The sequence below is a fragment of the Pipistrellus hanaki genome (assembly GCF_964339955.1).
Source record: "Pipistrellus hanaki genome assembly, chromosome: 16".
Lineage (NCBI taxonomy): Eukaryota > Metazoa > Chordata > Mammalia > Chiroptera > Vespertilionidae > Pipistrellus > Pipistrellus hanaki.
In genome coordinates this window covers 17,232,228-17,252,614 of record NC_140518.1, presented here as the reverse complement: position 1 = coordinate 17,252,614, position 20,387 = coordinate 17,232,228, and the positions used below count along the sequence as shown (strand labels likewise).

The following is a 20,387-nucleotide window of genomic DNA, read 5'->3' as shown; positions in this document are numbered from 1 at the left end:
AACTCCTTGCTCCAGCCTAGCTGTTGTCATGGCAGACAGGGGCCAGACCAGAGGAGGCTGCAGGACTAAGAGGGAAGAGGCTGCATTGGGCAGCCAGAGAGTCCTGTCTGGGCGAGGGAGGGGATGAGAGGTGGGCATCTGACTGAGCCTCGGAGTGGGAGACAGGGACTGTGTTTTATATCATTGAATATGTCCCATGAGACCACTCATGTGCCTTGCTCAGCCCTGGTTCTCAGTGAAAATGTGAAGGAGTCAAGAATGGTTTGAAAACTTTTAAAATAGATATAAACTGCAAATATTCCAACAAATTAATAGGATGTGCTTGCATTCTGATTAGGGAACGGTGACAATTTTAGCACTAGGTGCAGAAAAACTCGCTTCTGTGACAAGGTTCGGTAGGCAGAAAGCACCCTGAAAACCGTGGAGCACAACAACCTGGGGCCGAGGCCAACTGGTTACATAACAGGTGAGTCAGAAGGCTGCTGCCTTGCAAGACTGAAAGATGAAATTAACAGTTTCTAGAAAAGCTGTCTTCCCATTGGGGATAAATGCAACAACAATGTGAACATGGGGCGCACGCTCCTCTGTGAGTGGTGTCTTAACTCTAAGGGAGCTGAATGCTACTCATCTAGATGGATGCGGTTACAGAGTTGTTCCTTCTGTGCTCTTAACAAATGTTAAGACTATATTATGAGGCATTTCATTTAAAATGCTGGTTTCTGTAACCATCTGCTCTTCATAATGATCAAGGACAAAAAACAGAAGTTGAGGAGGACAATTTTTTAAGGCTCTAATTAGGAGTAAGGCAGTCAGTCCTGAGAGGTTCTAGGAAAGGACATGAACACAGTCCTGTCTCATCTTGGGCTGCAATAACAGCCTACCATACCCTGGGTGACTTAAACAACAGACATTTATTTCTCACAGCTCTGGAGACTGGAAGTCCAAGATCAAGGTATGGCCAATTCAGTTCCTGGTGAGGGCTCTCTTCCTGGCTTGTCGATGGCCACCTTCTCACTGTGTCTTTACATGGCAGAGACAGAGCAAGCTAGCTCTCTGATCTTTTCTTATGAAGGGCACTAATCTCATCATGAGCAACCTTCCTCATGACCTTATCTAAAAGCCCTATTTCCAAAGGCCCTACCTCCAAATACCATCACATTGCAGGTTAGGGCTGCAACATAAATTCGGAGCAGGGAGGGACACAAATAATCAGCCCTTAACAAGTCCCTATCAAACGAGCACTTTATTCTGCAACATGGGAAGCATAACGGACAAGGATGATGGCGAGTTTCAGTGAGTCTTCATGCAAAGGCCTGTGAGCAGCTCCGATGACTGTTTTTCACTCGTCAGCTTCAGAGAAAAGGATCAGTTACCGCCACCACCTCTATACAGAGGGAGACTACAGCAAAAGTTACAGCTCGCTCTATCCAAAAGTGCTTATTGAGTTCTTAATGCAGATATCAGAGCTAAAGACGCTGAGATGAATCCCTGCCCTCAGAAGTTTATGCTTGAAGAAAGAAGATACCTGCGCCGCATGGTACAGATCAGACTGTGATAGCACCAGAGATCATAAACAGCCGTGCGGGTATCACCAGCGTCAACTAAAACAGGTTCTTCGGCCTTCTCCCTGGCATTTTATTTAACAGACCCCATGACCTCAGGAATAGCTATTCCATGGCTATATCCATCTAGTAGTTCCACTCCGCTGCTCACTATTTTATTACTATTAAAATAACGAAAAGTCTCATTGGAATAGGTTTAATAGGGCCCCTGTGGCTCAGGAGTTGCGAGAACCTAAAGCCTTGCTTACGGAGCCTGGCCCTCATGTTACTCATTTCCTCCACCTCTAAATAGCAGTGGTTGATTTTCACTCTGAAAGCATCCAAAGAACAAGACCTCTTAAAATGGAGCATTAATAATATATTACCAAGAGCAGATGTTTGAGTTATTCGGCTCTTAGGAGAACTCACCAGTGACTGCTTTGTTCCTGGCAAACAGACTGGTGACATATTACTCAGATACCACAGAAAACTAGCATTTCTTATACTTGGCTGCCTCCTTTAGGGTAAATGTCCTTTTTAGCTTTGTCTACCTGTAACTGTTCTTGGAAACACCTCTGCCTTCCAAAGTGGACAGAGTCGCAAATCAATCTCCTCTCTCACACCCCTACCAAGATCCACAAATGAGTCTTTTTTCTCCCTTTCTATAAAAAGTCTTTTTCTTTCTGCAACAGGATCTAGTTAGAAAAGTGTACATGCCATTCCTGTGAGTACTAAGCCCCACAGTCTGGCCCTGTCATCATGTTCAGCCCTACATAGCTGTTGTCAAGGGTGTTGCAGCAAGAAAATGGGCAGGTCACAGCCTGACTCTGGTTCCAGTTTCTGAAACGATCAGCTGGCAGAGTATCTTTAGTCCCATCACTGGATAAAGGCACCAGGTACTCTAAGTTAAGGTCCAGAAGATGAGTGGTAGATGGTGGAAACCGCCAGTCATGAGTAAAGGCATCTGAAGACAGACAAGATTCCTATCCTGGCTGGTCACGGTAATCTTTTCACCTTCAGTTGAAATGTGGGTTGTTATTTTGGGTATCCTGAAACGGGGCAAAATCAGTACAGAAATGCCATGGTAGATGCTCAATGACTATTTGCATAATTAAATACATGAAGCAAATATCCTGAAGACTAAATGAATTAATCTGATCCTAAGGAGCACAGTCCATATCCTTGGTCCATTCTGACACTGGTCCCAGGCATGAAGATGAAAACCTGGCTGACAGAAGCGATTCCCTATTAGAAAGCTTTTACTGACAACAAGGTTTTGTGACAGCAGCAAACACTAATGGCTTACTATGTGCCTTGTGCCCTCTCTGAGCATTTTACATGTAACATTTTATCTCCACCACAACTGGAAAAGGGAGGCACTACCAACACCAGTACTTTACGGATCAGGAAACTGAGGCTGAGTGGTTAGTAACTTCCTGAGATCTCACTGCTGGTCAGCGAAGAACCAGGGCCCCAACATGGTGGCCTGTCTGCAGAGCTATTGCTCATGGAAAGCCTCTGGCCTAGAAGCCGAGGAACAGGATGGAAGGTGAGCTGCTGGGTGATCTTTGGCAAGTCACACTCACTGGGCTTTTGCCTACCCATCATACAGCTATAACGCAGCAGGGTCTGGGCTAAGTCATCTTTGTCCTCTCAAGTCTATGTAGTCAGTCTGCCTAATTCTTTAAGTACCTAGTTCTAAATCAATTTTTAACCAGAAGAGAAAGAATATTAGGAGAGAATAAACAAAACATATACCAAATGTACCATAAAGGTAACCCTAGCTGTTTCTGAATGGTGGGGTGATGGGTAATATTTTCCCTTTTCTAAACAGTCCAGTTTTCCTTATAATGAGCAGCTGCTGAATAAATGAAGGAGCAAACATTATCCCAACAGAGTTAAAAAAACAACAGGAAAAACCCTGGCTGAGAGGAGTGGCCTAGTGGACCGCAGAGGCCTGGACCTGGAGGCAGTAGCTTGGGTGGAGATTAGGGGTGGAAAGGGGAAGCCAGTTTTTTTTGGGGGGGGTGGGGGAGTAAGGAGGTTATAGAAACAGGATTCTGTACCCCACTGTATAGCCTGAAGAGAAGAGAGGAGTCCCACACACACTCCATGGTTAGAGACATATGTGGTTTGGGAGGAGTCGGAGATAAGGCAGAAGGTACAAAGCCAGCTTCTAACCACCTGCCGTGGGCGGGAAGTAAAGATGCCTTCCGGCAGTTATTACACTTTATTAACTACATAGAAATTGGCTGTGTGCCCCAGAACTTGGACAGTCTACATGGTCAATGTGTGATTTTACTGCTCCACTGCAAGGTCACAGAAGCTGACAAGGGCATTCTTCTTTCAATTTATTCTGGTAGCAGTTGTCAGCTTTAAGCTGTAGGATGGGTCAACTGTGAGCCCAGCAGTCTGGCCCCAGGCCTGGTGCTCAGAACCACTACTCAGTGCTGCCTAAAAAATAGCATCTGGAGGACGAGCGATCCAACAACCTCTGGACCAAATACCCGTCCTGAGCCATGTGCTGCCAATGAACAAGCACAAGTTAGAAAACATTAAAGAAAGAAAAAAAAGAAGTATGTGTGGGGGATCCCATGGGAGGTGCCTCTCCCAAGAGCTGGTGAGGCCTCTTCACCCTGGGTTGCCTTTCCCTGGAAGGTGAGCTCTGCTTTTCAGAGTCCATTTTAGCAAGTCACCCTGGTTTTAATTTTGCTAAAAGGAGTTTCCCTTAGCAATGGAATCCAAAACATGTATTTCTTTTGTTTTCATTTCTGTTTTACCAACACTTGTATTCTTTGCAGACATGGAAAAATCTAATTTGGTCAAACTTTTAAAACTCACAGGCTTTATGTCTTTATCATACCTTTCCTCCTTCGTTACATAAGCAGGCAGATCTCTAAAATTTGCCCTGAAAGGAGTTAAATAAGCAGCAAATAGACTAAACACTGACAAAACTTTGATTTATCTAGTGCAGTGATTTTCAATGGGTGTGCCACGAGAAATTTTAAAACATACAATACCTGACCAGTTAATCACAGGCACTGACTTCTTTTCCCTTACACTGTCAAATAAAAAAAATAACAACAGCCAGCACAACACTTCTGGTGTGAATGAATCAAAATTATACTTTTTAATCTGATCGCCAAAAAGATACAAATTTTGGTGTGCCGTAGAATTTTAGTAATTAGTTTATGGGTACCATGAGATGAAAAAGGTTGAAAATCGGTGATCTAGTGAAATGTCTCTCTTCAGAGGGACAGGAAAGAGACTGAAGATTTAGATGGCTGGTGAATTTCACTCAGGGCCTGACAAAGCTGCCCTGGGAGGCTACAGAGTTCAAAGCTAGAGGGACACTCAGATGCAGCAAGGCCCAGCTGTGGCACTGTTTCCTTGTCATTAGAAATTTCTAATTCAACAAGGGGCGGATTCGGCCTTGAGATAAGACAGTGCTAATGCACTGGAAAATAGAGCATGTACACATACTATTTACTTTCTTTAAGCCCGTGGCTCAGAAGGGTTATGTTAGCTGATCATTTACCAGCTTGTTACATGCAAGTCAATTCCTAGAGGCAAAGAGTAAAGGGCAGCCTAGAGCCTGCTAGAGGCAGAGGAAGAAAGGAGCACTTGTGCATCGACAATGGAGCAAAGATTCTAGCTACATATCTAACTCAGATGATGTGTCCTTTAAAATTCCAAATATGGTTAAGAGAACTCCAACTAAATCCTTTGCAAAGAATCTGTTCTAGTTTTACTCTTAGTGAACCAGGAATTGACCAAACCCAGGAGCACTCAGATTTATTAAAGTGCAGACATAATTTAGTGGTTATAGGTGATCTCAACGTGCAGTATTAGGTGGACTTTTACATTTGCAACTACTACTGTGGTCTACCTTTCTCTGAAATCAATGAGATGCTCAAAACATGAAAATATGGGCTCACTGTCTGCTGAAACATTGCCACAGAAATAGGGCTGCTAATTGTAGCACTAGAGAAAAAAATCCCTTTGAATTTATATCAAATGTATACAACACAGAAAATTATTTCACTAAATATGGTCCAAGAGCCATCTGATATAGCCATACAGAGACACAAGTAGATGCTAGAGTGTCTAAATTTTCCAAAACCTTTACTTCAAAAACAAATATCACTCTCTTAAAAAGTTGTATTTTCTTCCCTACTTTGTTCCTGAGCCTTTGGAGGAACAATGTAAATCCAGTGTAGGTGGAAAGAGGTTCACTCGAAAGGGATATTACAGACAAAAAGGCAGCTGCAAACCCCAGTTCCCCCTGGCAAGTGAATCCTGTCAATAAAGGTGTCAAGAGGTAAAAAATTAAAAAAAGAAAAAGAAAAAGATAAAAAGTCAGCTGTTTGCATGATGGGCACATTTTTTCCTGCCTGCTCACAGACTATTCTTGCCTACCTGGCTCCATCTTCTTTTTACCAAACTCTTGAGTACTAAATTTCCATCAAGGTCCTTTTAAAACTACATGCCATAAAATTCACATAAATCTTTACATTTACTTAAACTCTCTAAGCATTCTAATCAATTATTTCTTTCCCAACACACATGAGTAGGCATAAATAATGCCAGTAGCACGTTTTAAAAACCAAATCTGAGAACCTTCCTCCAACAGAGACTTACTCTCAAAGTATCGTCTGACAATATGTCTTCCTTGTTCAAACACCTAAGCGCCTTCTAAGAGTGGTAAGAACATAAAGATGTAAAATACGAAGATCAAAGAATCTGCAAGCTAGAGGTTGGGGCGAGGTAAAGAAGTGGATATACAGGAGAGGCAGTTCCTGGAAAGAGGTCAGGGCTGGGCAGATGCATATGTGAGGCCTGGGACAGGGGAGTGAGGCTCACACTGCAAGAGCTGCAGCCATACAGAGCAGGGACTGTTTTCTAAGTCACAAAAGCTCAGGTCCCAACTGACATATGAATATCTTTGGGCTAAAGGAGGACTTTAAAAAAAATATTTATCTTATTGATATTTTACAGAGAGGAAGGGAGGGAGATAGAGAGTTAGAAACATCGATCAGCTGCTTCTTGCACACCCCACACCCCAATTGGGGATGTGCCCACAATCAAGGTACATGCCCTTGACTGGAATCGAACCTAAGACCCTTCAGTCTGAAGGCTGATGCTCTATCCACTGAGCCAAACTGGTTAGGGCTGAAGGAGGACTTTTTAAGGATTCAAGAGACTAAAAGGAATAGGAGCGGGAGTCCTGATCTATTCCCATCAGTGTGAGGCTGGGACTGTTAAGAACAAAAACAACCAGCATGAAATACACAACTTAAAAAGCCCCAACTCCCTTCACACACAAAGTCTTAGTATTCAACCTGCAGTGATGGAGACATTTTCACACTCATGTAATTGTCATTCCTCTTTAAAGTCAATTAAGAGTTACCTTGGTGATCGACATAAGGCTTGAAGGCCTGAAGGATTTTTGGCACAGCCACCCCCATGTCAAGTTCCGTCAGAGTTAGTTCATTCATAAAGTAGGGGAGCTGGAGAAAAGAAGTAAACAATGAATGAAACGTTAGTACCCTGGTAAATGTTAGAACTGAACATACTGTCAGAAGGAATGATGGTTAAGGTTTTGGGGACACATTTATTTAACCCAAATTTATTGAGCACATACCACTACTAGGCACTGTACTATGGACAGATCCATGGATGAGGCAGACAAGATCCCTGCTCTTATGGGGTTTATCTTGGAGAGACAGAAACAGATAACCAAGTAGACAAACAACTTCAGAGATTGGTTAGCGCTACAGAGAAAATAAAATGGGAGAGAGGGATTCTGGGGCATAAGTGGGGTTGGCTATGTTGGCTAAGGAGGCCAGTGAAAGCTTCTCTGAGGAGCAGCATTTGGCCAGAGACCTGACTGTGGAGAAGGAGCTGGCCATGTTGGTCAGGTTAATAATACCCTGTTGGCTAATGTGTGGGGAAAAAGGACAGCTCTTAGACTACCAGTGGGAATTATGAAATTGCTACATTTCTGACAGGCAAATTCACACTGTTTATTGAAATCCTTGAAAAAAACACCCACATCCCTTGACCCTGTGCTGACATTTTTCATTTGCCCCTGGATTCTAGTTTCTCCCTATAACAGGGCTGGCCTGAGCAAATCACGCTGATAAGCTCTCTTGCCCTCCGACTTCTGGTTGGACTTGGCCAATGAGATGCACCTGTAGGAAGGTAAGTTACAGAGAAGAGTGCTGTCCGACATTTGTCCCCTCCCTCTATTAAAGGCCACAGCTCCTGTCAGACAGGCAGCACGTGTGTGTGTGTGTGTGTGTGTGTGTGTGTGTGTCCCGCTCCGTCTCCCACACACAGCTGCTCCTCACTGCTGGGGTGCTACACCATCCCTTTTGGTTTCTCTACATAGAAACCACACTTTCATAAATCTTGCTTTATTAAACTTTCCTCTTAGGTTCCTCCATTTGAGTGGGACCCCAACTAATACAGCTATCAGTAGGAACTTACTCTAGAGGAAATAACATAAAAGGATTAATATCATGCTTAGAAATTCCTACTTTGCCTCAAGACTACAGAATTAATTCATCTGTGTTTCCTCCACCTCAATTTATGTATGTGTATTTAAAAAAAATCTTTAGTCTATTCCTAATTTTAGTGTAAGATGTCAATTAGGAATCCACTTTGATTTTTTCCCTAATAATTAGTGAGGTATCTTAACATATTTATTGAACCTCCAGTACTTTCACTACTAATGCTACCTTTAAATATGATTCCCAATACACTGGAGACTGTACTGAGCACCCTGATTTCTACCAGTATCAAACTGCTTTATTACTATAGCTTTATACACTTAAAAATCTGGAAAGTCCTCTTTCCCCCCAGATTTTCTAATTCTCTAATTTCTCCATTTGAACATTAGAATAATTTTGTAAAATTTAGAATAGATTTTTAAATTAAAGTTATGTTAAACATTCCCCATAAAATGAAGTAGCATCTAGGCAGGCATGAATTTATGCCTCTTTTGACTGGACCTCTTCAGCTGTCTCTCTGCAGAGAAACTTACACACTTTTAGGATTCACCAGCCAGAGAATTTTATCTCTGATATTCTGCAGGTGGGGAGGGGCTAATGGAAAGAGGTTATGAAGTCTGTGATGGCCAAAGCAGGACTAGAGACAGTATTCAAATGTATATTTCTGAATTGGTGGTTTCTGTGTTTGGAATAGCTTATTCCAAAACATTAATATTATATGGTCCCTGACCTCCCAATCAGCCTACAGAATGCTGTTTGGCAAGAATGTAACCAAAATCTTGGACCCTTGCCTGCCCCCATGCTTTTAGTCTATTATTGTCATTCTAATACCCACATGTCAGGAGCATGCTGGGTTTCTATGGGAACAGGTGTTCAACACTGAGCCAGAGGAGCAAATACAGAGACAGGAACGTGCTGTCCTTCCTCATGGCCTGTCCAACCTCCCACCCCATCCCATCCTACACCCTGCAGTTCCAGAAGGACCTAAACATGAGGAGGGGACTGGAGGAGAAAGACTGGGCAGGGTGTGGTGGCTCTCATTTCCAGTAAGTATTATAGAATGAGGAGGGGGATCATCAGCAGGGTCTGGTAACCTACTTACTTATCTGAGTACCCAATTCTAAGATTCTCACCCCCCAGCCCCTCCTTGTTCAGATCTCTGATCTGAATCAACACTCTGGCGTCCAGGCCCTGGGACAGCCTCCTTCCTGCCCTGCAGGGAAGGCAAAGAAAGGCCACTCCTCCTGCTCTTTTCAACCAGAACCTCGCTCTGCCCACCCAAAGGGCACCACAGTGTGACAGGAACTCACTGCATGTTCTTTATCCTCCTAAACGGGGGACTGGTGTGCAGGTGTATGGGACATTCTCGGGTGGGTGGGTGGCATGTGAGCAGCTATATGCAGTAATAGCAGAGGCCCCTAAATATTGAGAATCCCATGGTGGTGTTAGAGCAGCTGACCGAGGCCAAGTTTACTTGCTTTTGGGGCAGAAAATCAGCTTGTTTTAAACCCACCGTTCACCATATAAACACAAGACTGCTCTTTCAAAACAAGTCATTATCATGTGCACAGCTGACAATCTGAGAATGCAGGCAAGGCCAGCAAAGAGTTCTCCGAATGTCAGGCCTTCAAGGGCTACAGTACGCAAGGGTCATTGTCACAGGGGGACAGCTCAGGCTCCTCCAGCCGTTCTGGCTCTTAACTAGTAGCCATTAATCAAACTCACTATAATGAGGAATAACTCTTCCAGGGATATCTGAATATTGGTGATACTAATGAGTTCCTTTGGCAGGGGAACTGGTAGGTTCAGAATTTAGATAATACTTTGCTACCATTCTGTCTATTCCACTGACAGGGTAAGGTCCCCTCTGGTAAACGGGGCACTTCCTGGGTGGCAGCTGTGGTCAGAGTGGAGGCATTGAGGTCAGCGATGGAGTGTGTACTGCCCCTGCCTCTGAACGGCAGGTGCCACTGGATCTTGGTCTCTTTTCTTGGCCTCTAGCACTTCTGACCTCACAAAACCAAAGGAGTCAGTTTGTGAACTGCAGAAGTGCAGGGGCCTGATTTGGTGGGGGCCAAACATGGCAGGGATCTCCCTTTTCTGCATCCCCTATGGAAAGAGAGATGAATGAACCGGGTCTAAGTGGAGGCGGCCAGGGATTGAGAAATAATAGAAATAAAGAGAGAAGACACAGAGATAGATTTTAAGCTGGGTGGGCCGCCATCTGTCTGCTGGAGAGGCACGAAGATAATGACAAGGGACCATAACCCCTCCCTGCGCATTTATATTTATACCCCCAATACCAGGAAGTTATACCAACTTATTTGCATTCTTAAGTAGGCCCTAGCATGCCTGGATTACATATCTAGTCCCGCTCCTGCCAACACCTGGGCTGATATGAAGGCCAAGCTGACAACATGTCCACCATCTTGGGGAAACATGTTTCCAAGGTGTGGCTCTGCCTACGCCTTGAATTCAGCTGACTGATAATTAAAGAAATTGCCCATGTGCCTTCCCAGGCGGCCCTCTACACAGAAGCTCACGTGATGAGCAATGGGAGAAAATGAAAATAAAAGACTTTCCCTCACTTCTTCTGGGATGAGGGAACCCACTGTTTTCACCAAGGGGACCTCCGACTCCAAAGAGAAGCGGGGGACACTGCCCCCTTCATTGTTTGGAATGCGTGTCACAGGGAGAGCAGGGTCCCATCGGGAGTGCAGGCATGCCCTGCTTTCTGCTGCACACTGCCAGCCCCCTGGTCAGGGAAGGGCCACAACAGTCTCTGGGGAAAGAGAAGTGCCAGCCCAGGAACTCAAACTCTCCATCACTTCCCAAATCCAAGAAGGGTGAGTGAGCTCCAGGCTGGCTGTGGGCCTCTCATCTCTAAACATGGGAGGGCCATTGTCGCTTCCTGCTCCCTCCATGGACCTGGTTGGCAAGGTGGGTTCAATCTTCAATCCACCTGAAGAACAGACAAAGCTCCCAAATGCCTATCCTGAATTTAGCCTCAAAATCTGCTCTTCCTGCTTAGGAGGCAGCCTCTCCTCTTCATCGGGGGCTCAGGAAGCAAGACAGAGCTTGTTCTTTACCCAAAAATCAACCCAAGCTTTTCCATGCCCATGTTTTCCTTCCATTGCAATTTCACTTAGCTCAGTATCCTAACATGGAGTCCTTGAACTCTCTGAGGCCATGGGCAAGATTCTGTCACTGTGCTTTTTTTCTAGGGAAAGGATTCATCTGTTTCTGCTGCTCAAAGGTATTTTGACCCCAAAGATCTACTGACTTAATTTGCTGACTGTACTAGCTCTCAGTGAAGATCTGGGGGCCACAGTAACTCTTCCTTGGCTCGGTCTTTGCTGGGTCAAAAACATACTTCTAAATCACCTAAACAAGGTCTCTTGGTTACCAAAGGTGATATTAAATTAGTTATTCGGTGGCAACCATCAGGAGTACTTATGCAGTTTAAACTCACTTCCAAGTTGGTCTAAATCAGCATCAGGACTGTTTCTTCAGCAAAGAGAGAGCCCAAAATAAAATACCATCTGGCCAGAAGGAAAGGTCAACCCCAGACACATTTAGAGTGCAGTGCTAACTTCCCCAGCTTGCAGAGAGCATGACTTGGGAAAGTGGTCTTAAGAAAGGAGGCATGTTGTGTGGCTCAGACCGGGTGGCTGGGTGGCCTCTGGAAATACTAACTTTTTTTTTTAAATGATATGGTTTAAATTTTTTTTTTTTAATTGATTTTTCACAGAGAGGAAGAGAAAGGGATAGAGAGTTAGAAACATCGATCAGCTGCCTCTTGCACACCCCCTACTGGTACAACCAAGGTACATGCCCTTGCCCGGAATCGAACCCAGGACCTTTCAGTCCACAGGCCGACGCTCTATCCACTGAGCCAAACTGGTCCCGGCTGGAAATACTAACTTAAGCTAAATGTTAACTTAGAGATAACAAAAGTCTATATGACAAATGCGAGCTACAAGAGCTCACATTTTCCCAAACCGAATTCTGGATTATGACCTAGAATGGATTACAATGAGGGCAACACAGAAAATAAGTAAATAGGAATGGTCACTAAGTCTCAGATGCAATTAGTCATATGGTCAAGGTCACAGCCCAGATATGTTGTTTGGCAAGAACTTACTACTCTCATATGTTATATGCTTTATACAATCTCATATGTTATATTCTTTAAAGAGTAGTACCATTGTATTTCACTGGTACCATTGTATTTCACTGACAATACAATGGTACAAAACTTCCAGAAATTAAGAAATATGAAGAACTGGAATACCTTTATTTTGCTGAGTTTCATTTGGATTTTCTTAGACACCAGTTCAGACCAGTACTTCTCTCCTAAGAAGTCCCAAAACATTCTCCCAAGCAAGGCATTCACCCAGGCTTCCTGTTCTTCCTCCTCAGAAGGCGGAGCCTCTGGCAACTGGCAAAAGAAAAGGGACCAAAATTAGCTAGAAAGCAACTGGAGAACAAGACAGGTGCTTATTTTTATAGTCATTGAAGGTCCTTCCCTATAGAGATGGGTGATGACATGAGTCATATTTTCCCCCCTATAAATTACAAGTCCCACACTATGTCAGTGAAGAAAAAAAGAAAAGCCACCATCACAGATAAAAACTCTTCTTCACCTGTTTTATTTTTCTACCAGTCTTTCTATGGATACCATTAGTTCAGCCAAATTGCTGTGTGCGCGCCCCCTCCCCCACCCCAAATTAACTCGGGACTGATCAAATGTCTGCCTATCTCTCTTCTGGCTCAGGCTCCCTGGATGAGTAACTGTCAGGCTGGTTCTCACCAGGCAGCCCCAGAGTTTCCCAATGCTCAGGACTCTCACATTCAAGCTCCTGATTATGTGACTCATGGTTCTCTGGGGCTGCAGAGGGAGCATGACTTGGGAAAGTGGTCTTAAGAAATGAGGCATGTTGTCAGAGCTTGTGCCATCTTTCTCAGTGCGGACCTGGGCTTAACTTGCATTTTCAAATGAGGTGCAGGGGAGTGCTTAAAAATACTCATGCCTGAGTCCTACACCAGACATACTAATTTAAGTGGGTATCAAGATTTTTAGAATCTTTCCCACTGATGTAACAAACAGGTGAGGTTGAGAATTCCAGTCCTGGGTTAGAGAGTCACTCTCAGGAATTTGGTGAAACTCCTGTGGCTCTTCCCACCTGGGCCTCACCTCCAAATGATACAATCCATTTAAAACATCTGTCATGTCCAGTGTGCAAGGTAGAAGAGCAAACCTAGATCACTCTCCAATTTCCAAGGCTAATGACACAATGGACTACGGCCTGGTGAGGGTGAAGAAGAAGGGAGAGAGAGGCAGCAGTGACATCTAAGGCAGTATGGTGCGGTTTGGAGGTTAGTGCAGGTAATGCATGGTGGTCACCATTGTTGTCACTATTGCTGTCCACTGAGGCCAGGCCAGACCCTGTGACAAGACTCCTCAGGCTCCCTCTTTTACGCCTCCCAAAAACCTTGAAAGACAGAACTTTTATGTCTATTTTGGGGATGAGAAAACAGATTCAGAGCCAGTTCAGTGCCTTGCCTGAGGCCCCTCATTTATTGGCAGAGCCTGACTCACACCCTCCTCCGGGATCTCCACCTGAGTCCTGTGGGAGGGCAGAGGGGCTGTGACTGGCTCCTGGTGTGACAGACATTTCCCTATCCGGAGGTTTCTAATTAGACTGTAACTTTATAGAAACAATTAGCCTTGGAAAGCAAAGGCCAAAGGAACTGGGAGTGTAGAAATCTGTGAACTGCCGAAACCGGTTTGGCTCAGTGGACAGAGCGTCGGCCTGCGGACTGAAAGGTCCCAGGTTCGATTCTGGTCAAGGGCATGTATCTTGGTTGCGGGCACGCCCTCAGTAGGGGGTGTGCAAGAGGCAGCTGATGGATGTTTCTCTCTCATCAATGTTTCTAACTCTCTATCCCTCTCTCTTCCTCCTGTAAATAATCAATAAAATATATTTTTAAAAAAGAAAAAAAAAAGAAATCTGTGAACTATTCACCCTTTCACTTCTATGGCTTATGTAAATGCATTTGTCTTACCCTCAGAGGTTGCCTGCAGCCATAACCACACCAGACACCCTCATCCTCTCCATGCCCCATACATATGCATTCATACCAGTGCGATCTGGGGTGGGCAGCTGTGACTGTGCTGATGTCGCAGCTGCATGCCTAGGCCACAAGCACAGTACAGAGGGGCTTGGTGCTCATGAATTTGACACTTGGGGATGTGATGATTTGTGAGTACGTCAAAGGTCTATGGCATGTACCTGTGTGTGATTTTTCTGAAGCCTGGAGTTCTGAGGATCTGGCCTGGTGAACTGCTCACTGAGCTTGTGCAGGGCCCATCAGACTGCCCAGCACCCACCTGACCACTAGTCTTGTCAGAGCTTGTGCCATCTTTCTCTTTGGGGACCTGGGCTTAACTTGCATTTTCAACTAATGTTATTGCATGTGAAAGGAGATATTTTATGTTATAGGAGTCCTTCAAATTTGGAGTATTTTGAAAGGTCTCCCTAGTAAATATTGGTGAGTCTCATTAAAAAAATTAAACTCTGGTTTTGAGGCAGAAGAATAAGATGCTAAGAAAATTCCTTGACAAGTGGAATGTGGAATGAGGGAAACAGACAAATAGTTAAACAAGGCAACACAATTAATAATAGCCTGCTAATAAATTGCAAGATCTTATCTTCTCTAACCAAGGATGGTTTACATTCTCCTCCCCTACCAGAGAGTAAGTAGCTTAAATCCTCCATGTCAGGGAGATAGATAACAGAGACTCAGTTAGTTTCATTAGTGCCAAGCCAAAGCCCAGACTGGATGAAGTCAGAGGAATAAATAACAAAAAATCCAATTAAAGCCAGACAAATCCAAGACAAAAAAAAAAGTAAAGCAGTAAAGCTGACCAGAGAATGATCACAAAGTACCCTATAAGCTCATTTTGATGTATCAACGTATTAAAGAACACACCTGGAAAGCTGTTGAATATTCCATTAAGACCCTCCCCTGACACCCTCCAAAAAAAAAAAACAAAAAAAAAACTCCCGCTTTCAGAAAACAGATAAAAACCATTAAGACAAAAGACCCAATGCACATTCTCTTGAGTATGACTATGGCTCCCTTCTTTTCTCAGGTGTGTATCTTTTCTTTCTTTCTCCTAAGCTCTAAGGGTCCCCACAAGATTTGCAACCTGGGAGCAGGGAGCAGTAGGCAGCAGCAGCTCATTCTGGGCTGACCCCCTCAACCTGTCTTCTAGGTCTCTCTTTGTGTATCTCAGTTTCCATTCCTGAGTCCATGCAGCCCAGTCTAGGCTCACTCCTGTTGCTGTCTTAAGCCTTTCCTTTGTTTCACTGTCCACAGCTTTAATAAATATGTTCTCTCAAAATCACCAGGATTGGTGTTGTGAAATATTTCCTACACATGACAAGGCAAACCGCCTAGTCCCGGTCCCTTTCTGATGACAGTTTTAAAAAATAATACATGTTGATCATTCTATTTCAGAAGACATGGTTCTACCTCACTCATTTTAAAGTCTGAAGAGTATTCTGTGCTTTTCTAATGCTGTACTAGAAATATATTTTGATATTAACCAAGACCTTTCTACCACCAGGTCCTGGACAAAGGAGCAGAAGTCTGTGATCAGTGAGTACTTATGCCACAAATTGTACATGTTATATGGAATCACTTTTCTCTCGGTCTGAACACCTGCACTCCACCCCTAAGGGGACCTGGTCCAGCTTTTTGAGATTACTGTCTTGTCTTTGAGTCAGATCAGATTAGATATGTAGACTTCTCAGCAAACACTCACCCTAGGACAATGCTTTCCTCCCTGGGGGAATTCCGTAGGGCCTAGTTGCTGCCCACAGAGGGTACTGCTTGTCTTCCTTAGATCTGCAGGCCATGTAAGAGAACAGATTTCTCTTTCCCTTCTCAAGCAGGAGAGTCTAACCTTTATTAACTTTTCTTTACAACCCTAGTTATTCACATTAAACAGGTTTACAACAACAAAATTTTTTTTTAAATAGCAAGAAACAAAGGCTATTTCACAATTTATATCCAAGCCAAGGGCATATGATGTGGAAACAAATTTCAGAAATAACTGACAAGCAGGTTGTTTTTTGTTTCAACAGTTCCTTTTTCTAATTCAGGCTTCTCTCCACAGACTCATTGAGAACAAAGAAAAATCCAAGAGCATCAAAACATTCAGAATGCCTCAAAGCAGTTTATGAACGAAGTCTGGATTCAACAGGCTGCTAGAAAGAACTCACTTCCAATGAATGTTATAAACATTAAAGAACTTTAAGAAAATGTACATATGTTTCCTAATATTGCTGTTTGGCTGTAGGAAGGAATGGAAAACTACCCATTTCACCATTTCAACTATATTCATACGTACATTTACAAAGGGCAACTTTCAAAAAGCAGTCAGAGAGGTCAATGATCTGAAGGTGAAAATGACTGTCATAACTGAGTAGCTTTCGGGATACATGTTATTAAAAATTAACCTCCAAAATAAAGTCGTAGAGATTTACTTAATTTTGTGGTATAACCTTTCCTATTACAAATGGCCAGGAGACCAGCCCATGTTTTTTGTTACAAAGAGAGCTTAGTGCCTCTGATCCTAAGGTTTGAGCATATACAATCTGGTACCACTGCGAGTTTTACAAAGGGCTGCTTGGTCCAGGAGAAAGTACAATGAAGACCCTTCCCCAGGGCTGTTAGCTATAAAAACAATGCATGGTCATTATAGAAAACACCCATAATCCCACTATCCAGATATAATTATTTAAAAACACTTTTTACTAGCCGAAATCGGTTTGGCTCGATGGTAGAGCGTCGGTCTTCGGACTGAGGGGTCCCAGGTTCGATTCTGGTCAAGGGCATGTACATTGGTTGCGGGTACATCCCCGGCAGGGGGTGTGTAGGAGGCAACCTGTCGATGTTTCTCTCTCATGGACATTTCTAGCTCTCTATCCCTATTCCTTCCTCTCTGTGGAAAATCAATAAAATATATATAAAAAAATAAAATAAAAACACTTTTTACTATATTTCCTTTTAGTCATATACGTGTATGTGTGTGTGTGTGTGTGTACACATTCTTTTAAAGGATATAAAACTTTTAAAACAGACAAAATTGGATCTAACTAACATAATTTTGTATCCTTTTTATGTATAGCTTTATTAAGATATAACTCACATACCATACAATTCACTCATTTATAGAGTACAATAAATAGTTTTTAGTATATTCAGAGCTGTGAACCAATTTTAGAGTATTTTCATTACTCCCCAAAGAAACCCTAAATCCATTAGCAGCCACTCCTCAATTCTCCCCAACTCCATCCCTACCACTACCATTAACATCAGCCGAGGCAAACAACCACTAATTTGTCTCAATGAATTTGCCTATTCTGGACACTTCATATAAATGGAATTATACAATATGTGTTTTTTGTGACTATAATAACTTCTTTCACTAGGTAAAATGTTTTCAAGGTTTTTCTAAGCTGTGGCATGTAGTAGTACATCATTCCTTTAAATTTCAGAATGCTATTCTATTGGATGTATATACCACACTTTATCCATTTATCAATTGATGGATACTTCAGCTATTTTTTACTTTTGGCTATTATGAAGATTACTCCTATGAATATTGGTGTACAAGTATTTGTGTGGACACAGGTTTTCATATCTCTTGGACATATACCTAGGAGTGAAACTACTGGGTCATATAACGGTTTAACATTTTGAGAACCAACAAACTGTTTTCCATAGCAGCTGCAGCATTTTACATTCCTACCAGTAATGTATAAGGGTTCCAATTTCTCCACATCCTCAATAATACTTGTTGTTATCTGACTTTTACACTAGCATCCAAGTGTTTGTGAAGTGGTATCTCATTATGGTTTTGATTCACATTTCCCTATTGGTTAATGACAGAGTATTTTTTCCATATGCTTATCAGCTACTTGTATACCTTCTTTGGAGAAATGTCTATTTAGATTTTTTGTTCATTTCTTAATTGAGTTACTTAGCTTTTTATTATAGAAACTAGACCCTTATCCGATATATGACTTGCAAATATTTTCTTCATTTTGTCTTTCCAAATTTTTAAAATATATTTTTTATTGATTTCAGAGAGGTAGGGAAAGGAAGAGAGATATAGAAACATCAATGATGAGAGACAATCATTGATCAGCTGCCTCCTGCAGACTGCCTACTGGGGATCGAGCCCAAAACCCAGAATCAAACCTGGGACCCTTCAATCCGCAGGCCGACACTCTATCCACTGATCCAACCCAGCTAGGGCTCTTTTCAATTTCTTGATGTTATTATTTGCAGCATGAAAATTTTTAATTTTTATGAAGTCCAATTTATCTACTTTTTTATTTGGTTGTGTGTATTTTTGGTATCTTATGTAAGAAGGCTTTCCCTAACCCCAAATCACAGAGATTTACAACTATTTTTTCTTCTAGGAATTTTACAGTTTTTAGCTCTTAAATTGAGGCCTTTTGTATATGGTGGGAGGTAGGGATCTAACTTCATTCTTTTGCATGTGATACCAATTGTTCAGAACCATTTTTTGAAAAGACTATTCTTTCTTCAACTAAATTGTCTTGCACTTTTGTCTATATCCTTCCTAAGGTTTATTTGTAAATTGTATACGTATACATGCCTTCACATTTCTTACTTATTATATGAGAAGCACTTTCTGACTTTAAATGTTTGAAAAGCCAACTTTCAGGAGGGAAAGGAAAATCTTTAGAAAATCACTCCGCCAATTAAGATTTTCTGATTTCTATTCAATTCCTACTTACTTTGTAGGGTTCTCAACTCCTGATAACACAAAACAGGGAAGATCATATGATCCATTTATAGATAACAAGATAATTAGTGCAATTAGTAAAATAAAGAACTAGCACTTATAAAGGAAAGCATGAAGAGCAATAAAAGTGGTACAGTAACACTGTAGCTGATCTTATTTTCCAGAAACGGTGCAATGATATTTCACATCCCACATGCTCTTCCAAGAAATCTGTTAATCCCTCAGCAAGAGATGGAATCCCTGCCCTTCTTGAAACTGGGAGGGCATTTGTGACAGCCTTGACTAATAGAGCACAATGGAAGTGACATTATTTTACTTCTGAGACTTGGTCAGAAAAGACAATACAGTATTCACTTAGGTAGCTTTTTCTCTTGGGATGCTTGCCTTAGAACCTAGTCTCCATGCTGAAGACAGCTCAGGCCACCTGGAGAAGAACCGAGGCCCGAGGCCTGAGGCCCTAGCTAAGCTCTCATGCAACAACCAGATTCTACTTGCCAGCCAGGAGAGCAAGCCATCTTGTAAGCAGACCCTTCTGCCTCCAGTCCAGCCTCCCTAGCTGACACTGTGTGGAGCAGAGAGAAGCCTTCACTGCCAAGTCTGACCAAATTACAAATTTGTGAGCAAAATAATTATTTTGAGCAAAAACTTTGGAGGCTCTTTGTTATGCAGTCGTAGATAAATAGAACACACCGATGCTGTCTGTATTCAGGACCGTCTCAACTACCAGATCACGAAAGCCAGGATGTGACCCACACATGTTTCAGGCAGACCAAACAGATGCAGAAGCCTAGCACTAAAACCCATACACTTTCTTCAATGTCCCTTTTGTCAAAGGCTTATCTCTGTTCACACAATTATGGTTCTCTGGTTTCCTAGCCCATGCAGATTAGAATCACAAAACTAATAAAAGTGGGGGTGGGAGATGGGGATAAGTGCTCAAGGAAAAGCCAGCTAGAAAAATGCATACCCATACCGAGAGAGAGGAGAGAGAGGGAGAGAGGGAGAGAGAGAGAGAGAGAGAGAGAGGGAGGGAGGGAGGAAGAAGGAGAAGGAGGAGGAGGAGGAGGAGGAGGAGGAGGAGGAGGAGGAGGAGGAGGAGGAGGAGGAGAGGAGGGAGGGAGGGAGGGAGGGAGGGAGGGAGGAAGGGAGGGAGGGCGGGCGAGCTGCAGAATTTGCAGTCTGGAAGACTTGGATTGGGGGAGAAAGGCCTTCTAACCTCAGCATGACGACAGGCCTGGATTTCCGTTTGTTGTACTGAGTCTTTATCGAGAAAAGATTAAATCATTCCTGCCTGCTCTAAGGGGCCCAAAAGTACAATGTGGTTTTTAGATTTTCATGAGACTTAGAAGAGGAAATGAATGCTTACTGGAAAGGTTCGTGTTAGAAATCTGCCCCCACCCAGCAACGCTGGTTGAGAGGCTGAGCGGTTGGCCATCAGGGTCTCCCAGCCCCTGGGCTCCCACAGAACATGCTCTGAGG

At 43.0% G+C, this 20,387-nt stretch overlaps 1 protein-coding gene and 1 long non-coding RNA gene across 3 annotated transcripts in view; one reads left to right on the top strand and one right to left on the bottom strand.

Annotated features, from left to right (window-relative positions):
- Positions 1-20,387, bottom strand: part of TEX2 (testis expressed 2) — a 96,896-nt gene that overhangs the window by 14,103 nt on the left and 62,406 nt on the right. For both annotated transcript variants that reach the window (XM_084864141.1, XM_084864142.1), the window contains exons 6-7: positions 12,351-12,497; positions 6,952-7,051 (exon numbers count right to left, since the gene is read on the bottom strand). In XM_084864141.1, the coding sequence (XP_084720267.1) occupies positions 6,952-7,051; positions 12,351-12,497 (247 nt within the window). The remainder of the gene's footprint in view (positions 1-6,951; positions 7,052-12,350; positions 12,498-20,387) is intronic.
- Positions 8,966-16,295, top strand: LOC311611723. The gene is made up of 3 exons (XR_014793141.1): positions 8,966-9,102; positions 15,693-15,724; positions 16,245-16,295. It is a non-coding gene; the product is annotated as an uncharacterized lncRNA (long non-coding RNA).